At 52.6% G+C, this 7,050-nt stretch overlaps 1 protein-coding gene across 1 annotated transcript; it reads right to left on the bottom strand.

Moving 5' to 3' along the window:
* Positions 1 to 4,706: 4,706 nt before the first annotated feature.
* LOC309452054 (olfactory receptor 14J1-like) lies at positions 4,707 to 5,624 on the bottom strand (the record flags this gene model as incomplete). The annotated part of the gene is made up of 1 exon (XM_082076730.1): positions 4,707 to 5,624. One exon carries the CDS (start codon positions 5,622 to 5,624, stop codon positions 4,707 to 4,709), a length of 918 nt encoding a protein of 305 aa, XP_081932856.1.
* Positions 5,625 to 7,050: the final 1,426 nt, after the last annotated feature.

The following is a 7,050-nucleotide window of genomic DNA, read 5'->3' as shown; positions in this document are numbered from 1 at the left end:
GTCCAGGAGGAGAAGGCCTTGTGCCTGTCTACACTGGGGCAGAGCAGTGATGCATTCATGGGATGCCCATGTGAACAGGAAGGGGACAAATGGCTCTAAAATGCCTTCCAGCCAGTTCTTTACCCATCGCAGATACACCATCCAGGCCATGAGCTGCAGCTTCTCCAGGAGATGCTGTGGGACACGGTGTCAAAGGCTTTACTGCAGTCTAAGGACACAACACCCACAGCCCGTGTGGCGGATTCATTCCCCACGACAGACTGTCCCTCATCTGCTCAGCCGGTCACCTTGTCACAGAAGGAGATCAGGCTGGTCAAGCAGGACCTGCCTTTCATCCAGCCATGCTGATTGGGCCCGATTGCTCGTCTGGTGTGTGTGACCTCACAGTCCTTTCCCAGCCATGTTCCTGCTGTTGGCCAATCCCCTGCAGAGGCAGAAGTGACCTCACAGTGCCCTCCACACCCATTGGTTCCTGCTGGACTATGAGTTCCTGAGACACAAGTGACCACATGACATCGCACCCACCATCACCCTCCTTGTGGTGTGTGAGCAGATCAAACTAAGCTGCTTTCATCAAATGTATCCCATAGATTTCCTATCAAGGGTTTGAGTGGAGAAACATTCCTCAGAGGAGCTGCTGTATTTACTCTGGGGCATTTTATCTCTCTGCTTCTGCCTCTGATTTTTTCTTCATCTTTCTCTGTCTATTCTGACGTGAAAGAGCTCTCCAAGGAAAAGATTCATGGAATCCTACAATAACACAGGTTGGAAGAGACCCCTGAACACCATCTGTGTCCCACTGACCTTTATGGCACCCCAAGGAATATCTGATAGAATTTGTGCTCACTTGGGTTCATCTCACCACATGCACACAGTGGACATGCACATGATGTGTACATTTACGTCTCATCTGGACAATGAAAACATGGACTTTCGACCTAGTGTTTCATAGAATCATGGAATGTCCTGAGTTGGAAGGACCCAAAGGATCATGGAGTCCAACTGCTGTCTCTGCACAGGACACCCCACAGGTCACCCCGTGTGTCTGAGGACGTTGTCCAGTCTCTTCTTGAACACTGTCAGGTTGGGGCCGTGACACCTCCCTGGGGAGCCTGTTCAGTGTCCAGCACCTCTGGGGGAAGAAACTTTTCCTCATGTCCAACCTGACCCTCCCCTGGCACACCCTTCTTCCATTCCCTTGGGTATTGTCATTGGTCACCAGAGAGAACAGATCAGTCCCTTCCCCTCCTTCTCCCCTTGTGAGGAAGCTGTAGCCACCATGAGGTCTCCTTTGAGTCTTTTCTTCAGCTCTGATGCTCAGAAACCCCTCGGTTTGCTTTCTGAAGCAGAAAGGAGGAGCCATGAGCTCCAGGCAATGGGAAGGGGGATCCTGTCCCTCACACACGGCTCAGGGCTCTTCCTGGGACCGTGGGATGTGGGTGTGCAAGGCCCAGGGAAGGACAACACTGGGACAACAACTTCCAGCTTCCCATGGGGCTGCAAGGAAGCACCGAGGCCCCAGTGCCATGAGGACAACATGTCTTCTCCTGGGCCTCAGTGGCAGAGACAACTGCCATGGCCAAGGGGACACAGACCTGGGTTCTGTGGGCCCCTTCCAGCCTCACAGCGCCCTTTGCCATCTCCACCACAGGCTGTTCTACACGGTGCTACCCCTGCCCCTCTTTCCCTGCAGGCTGCAGACACCCATCTTGCTTCCCCACCTGCTCTCACCCCAGCATTTCTGCACCTTCACTGCTGTGTCTGCACCCTCACTGGCTGTTCTTTGGAACACAAACCATGGGCTGATCCAGCTCCCTCTGGGTCACCTCTTGCACCACAGCACTGCCCTTCCAGGGACATTTCTTACTCCTGATATCCGGTCTCTAGCTTCCAAGTTGCACTTTGTGAATTTTTTTTTTATCTCTCTTGTTTTTTTTCTGCTACTATGGAAAACTCAACCATCTCTAATATTGTTCTTCATGCAGGGAACGCAACCCGTTAGGCTTCTTGTGGTTTTTTACCTGACCAGAGAGAGGTAACATCACCATGATCTTCTAAATCCCATGAGTACTGCTGGCCTTTCAGCTTCTCTGACAGACACGACCATGTCCCCGCTGCTGTCACATCATGTTCTCAGATGGGATGGACATGACAACCCATCTCCAAGGGCTACTCCTGGGTAGGGCCTGTGGGTACCTTGGCAGAGGTTCTTTCCCAGCCATGTCCCTGCTGCTGGGCTGTCACCTCCAGAGACAGAACTGACCTCACTGTCTCTTCACAGCCACATGATTCTGACTGGATTATGAGTGTCTGAGAAACAACTGACCTCATAATACCACACCCATCCATCTCCCTCTTTAGCAGCCAGGACCTCACCAGAGTGAAGCATGTTCTATACATTCCTTCACCTGCCCCTCTTTCCCACAGGCTGTAGACACCCATCTCGTTTCCTCACCTTGTTCAAATTTTTCAAATATATTTCCTACTAACACTGTGAGTGAAAAGCACTCCTCACTGGAACTCCTGTACTTCCGTTAACACCTTCCATATCTCTTCCTCTGCCTTATCTTTTTTTTTTTTTTTTTTTTTTCCTATTCTTCCACCTATTCTCCCTCCAGAAACCTCTCCAAGGCAAAATTTCCGTCAAATCACAGAATAACTCGGGTTTGCAGAGAGCCCTTGTCTCACTCATCTTGTCTCACTCTCCTGCTCAGGGTGAACCAGGTGAGACTACTCAAGGCCTCCACCCAAGTTTGTATCATCCTCAAGGCACTTAAAGTGCTGTCTCTTATATCTTGGAAAGGGAGAATAAAGACGTTCAACAGTGTTGTCCAAGTGCTGGTCACTGAGAAATGACACCAGTAACTGGCTGCATGGAGGACTTTGTACCACTGATGATATTTGTGCTGGATGGTTCAGTCAACTTCCCACCCAGCACCCGCTTCTTGAGCCCCATCAGCACCACTCTGGCCAGAAGGAGACCATGGCTGAGCCTTGCAACGCCCTGTACACAACATGCCGTTCTCTCCCCTGTCCATTTGGGTTCAGCAATCCCTTCCTTGTCCTTCACATTCCTGGAAATGGCTGCAGGAGGCTTGTCCCATCCTCTTCCCAGGAAGGGAGGAAGGGTGGCCAGCCTGTAGTTATCCCAGTTCCTATTCCTGCTCTTCTTGAAGATGGATTTGAGGTCTGCGTTTCCTTAGGACCCCAGAACCATTCTGGTTTCGATGGCACTTTTGAGATCACAATCTGGAATCACAAGAAAGGGTGACAGAGCAGACTGGAGCACTTGAAATGGTCTTGTCCAAGGCAGCTGAGATGAATCTCACTGATCCAGTGGGGTTTGTTCCCGGAGTCACACACAGAAATATCAGGGTGCTGTCAGGCATCCATATCTGAGTTGGTCTCAGGACTCCTTGTTCACCCAGGGATGTTCAGAGACAGAGTCTGTCCCTTTTACACACAGAGGCAGGAGTCACAGTGTCCCTCTGGCCTTCCATGGCCACTCCCAAAGGACGGGAGACACCTCAGCCCTGCGCTGTGTCACCTGCTCTGCACTCGTCTGACATGTCCCAAGTCATGAGGAATGGACACAGGGAGCTCAGTTCAAGGAAGCACAACTCAGTGCTGCATTCAGGTGATTTCCAATAGGTTGTTCCTCCCAATATGAAGTGACCTCAAGACCTCGTCTGTCTCACAGGCTTTCACAGAATGGAAAGGAATAGTTGACGGTGTTTGTGCTCACTCAGGTTCATGTCACCTCACAGACATGATGTGCATGCTCACATCTCATCGGTACAAGGCAAACATGGACTGCTGAACTATTCATTGAGTGTCCATCCATGGAGAGGAAACAGTCTTTGTGGGTGAGAAGCCAGTGCTGGAAATGGTGGTTGTGAGGGGCCAGTCCATGGTGATTGACCTGGGGCTCCTTCCATGGGGTGTCCAGTGCACAGGGGCACAGCCCAGCCCCTGCTCTGCTGGTCCTGCAGGTCTCTGGCAGGAGCCTGGCTGTGAGAGGACACTGCTGTGTGCCAGCCCTGCACACACACACTGTTCAGCTGTACAATAGTGTTTAATCTGAGGGTGACTTTCTTGGACATGTTATTGAGAAAAACTTTGTAAAGAAGTTGAAGACTTGAACCTTCCAGCTCTGCCCATAGGAGATCACCTTTCTATCTGTAAAGGCTGTTGTGAGGCCAGCTCGGTCACAGCAGTGCCCATTGCCTGTCCCTGCCTGCGCCCACAGGACTGACACACAGCAGGACGGTGACCAAGCTGCCCGAGCACTCAGGCCTTGCACCAACACCAGGGATGAGAAGGAGAGTGTGGAGTGGAACCAGAACAGCTCTGGAAGAACAAGCGCTGCTGCTCCCTGGCAGGGCTGACATCATGGACTCTTTTCCCCTCCTCCCATGAACACAGGAACCATCCCTGCAGCTCTAAAAAGGGCTTGCAGGAAGGATATAGTGAAAAAGAAGTCATTAAAGAGTCTTTTATTTTGTTTAGAGACAAGGAGAGCATGGCTCCTCATTTACACAGCCAACAGTTATAAAAGAAAAGCCAATAGTGAATTAGAAAGGGGATGAAAACATGATCACAATAAGAAAACAACTAATAACAACAAAAAAATCCAGATGACAGGCTGGACCTGTAATTAGCTACATTAAAACGCCTATGTAGAAGAGGATGGGCAGTTTATTGCTTTACAAAAAAATGAGTTTCCACAGGGCATCCTTGAGCTCCCGGTTCCTCATGCTGTAGATGAGGGGGTTCACTGCTGGAGGCACCACCGAGTACAGAACAGACACCACCAGGTCCAGGGATGGGGAAGAGATGGACGGGGGCTTCAGGTGGGCAAACATGGCAGTGCTGATGAACAGGGAGACCACGGCCAGGTGAGGGAGGCAGGTGGAAAAGGCTTTGTGCCGTCCCTGCTCAGAGGGGATCCTCAGCACGGCCCTCAAGATCTGCACATAGGACACCACGATGAACACAAAACACACAAATGTTACTAAGAGACTAACCACAATAAGCCCAAGTTCGCTGAGGTAGGAGTGTGAGCAGGAGAGCTTGAGGATCTGGGGGATTTCACAGAAGAACTGGCCCAGGGCATTGCCCTTGCACAGGGGCAGTGAAAATGTATTGGCCGTGTGCAGCAGAGAATAGAGAAACCCAGTGGCCCAGGCAGCTGCTGCCATGTGGACACAAGCTCTGCTGCCCAGGAGGGTCCCGTAGTGCAGGGGTTTGCAGATGGCAACGTAGCGGTCGTACGACATGATGGTGAGAAGAGAATACTCTGCTGAAGCTAAGAAGACAAACAGAAAGAGTTGTGTAGTACACCCTCCATAGGAAATGACCCTGGTGTCCCACAGAGAGTTGGCCATGGACTTGGGGACAATGGTGGAGATGGTGCCCATGTCAAGGAGGGCGAGGTTGAGCAGGAAGAAGTACATGGGGGTGTGCAGGTGCTGGTCCCAGGCTATGGTGGTGATGATGAGGCCGTTGCCCAGGAGGGCAGCCAGGTAGATGCCCAGGAAGAGCCAGAAGTGCAAGAGCTGCAGCTCCCGTGTGTCTGCGAACGGCAGGAGGAGGAACTGGGTGATGGAGCTGCTGTTGGACATTTGCTTTTCCTGAACATGGGGCACTGTCATGAGAAAAAAAAAAGACAATTAGAATCCAGGGCAGAGTTCTCTGACAAAAATCAAACCAACTCCCATAGACCCTCCCCTGTCACACGCAGACACTCTTGTGTTTTTCTAGGAGAACCTTTTTCAGCACTGTGGCTGCAGCCCTGCTTGGGGCTGGAAAATGTGCAACCAAGAGCAGGGCCTGTGCCCATGGGCCGTCGATAAGTCAGCCCAGCTCTGCAGAAGTGGGGCCATGGGAACGGTGGCGACTGTCCTGGTTCTGCTAACACAGAAGGGCTGTCAGCACTTGCTTTCCCAGTGATAGGGAACAGAGATTGTGAAGGCAGTTTAAGAGTTCCAGGTTTTTTTACACCTCCCCCCATATTCACTGCAGAGTGTTGCTGGGTGTCAGAAACCCTCAGCATTTCTGCTGCACTCAGGGAGAACAGAGCGAGTCCTGCGAGACCAGAGGGTGCCTGTGGGTCAGTGCAGAGTGAGGGCAGCTGCTCTGTCCCTCTGTCCTGCTCCAGCTGCCCTAGGCTGGCACCTTTCTGAGATGGAGGCTGATCACACTCCCATGTTACCCTGAAAAGCCACCAGGCACTGCTGAGAGCAGAGGGATCCACCCCAGACCATGACAGGTCTCACCCTTTCCTAAGGTCTCAGCACCCAACGTTTAGCCCAGGACACACACGGCTCATTCCCCAGCCCCACAGACTGCATTGCCCACAGCCCACAGGTCAGAGCAAAGCTGGGACACGTGTGCCCATGGACACACCTGCAGGAAAGGACCCACAAGATCAGGCTGTGACTCTGCAGCTGAAACTGCCATCCCCAGAGAGCCTGACAGCAAGAACAAGATCCCAACAGCAGGGACCCAGAGCAGGGGAGCAAGAAGGAAAATGCAGTGAGGGTGGGTGTGAGAGAGGCCAGGGCAGAGGCAGCCGGGCACTCAGACAGCGTCACCCTTCCCCAGCTGTGCAGCCACCTCCCAGACACCAACACTGCCGGGCAGCTGCTCTCAGCCCCTGTGCTCTGCAGAGGAACTGGAGCTCTGGCTGCACAGGAGCTGCTTCATGCCTTGGAGCCCCCGGCCCTGAGGGCAGAGGCTTTGCTGGGTGGGACAGGAGGCCAGGGGGCTGCTCACAGGAGGGATCTGACCTGCAGGGGTCACAGGGAGTTTTCTCTCTTCTCCCTCCCATAACAATTCCGGGTTTGGTTTCCTCTCATTTCTGATCATTTCCCTGCTGCCTGGAGATTCTCCCCTGGGAGGTGTTTCCCTGTCCATGTCTGTTCCCTGTCAGTGCTCACAGACCATCCCACCCTCTGTGCCCTCCCCCTGGCCCTACAGATCCTGCCTGTTCACAGGGCACTGCCTGGGGGCATCTTCCTGTCTGCAGGCTGGAAAACAGGACAGGTC

The sequence above is a fragment of the Streptopelia decaocto genome (assembly GCF_964273445.1).
Source record: "Streptopelia decaocto genome assembly, contig: HAP1_SCAFFOLD_883, whole genome shotgun sequence".
NCBI classification, from domain to species: domain Eukaryota; kingdom Metazoa; phylum Chordata; class Aves; order Columbiformes; family Columbidae; genus Streptopelia; species Streptopelia decaocto.
Note: the sequence above shows the minus strand (reverse complement) of the source record. Positions and strands in the feature narration are given on the sequence as shown.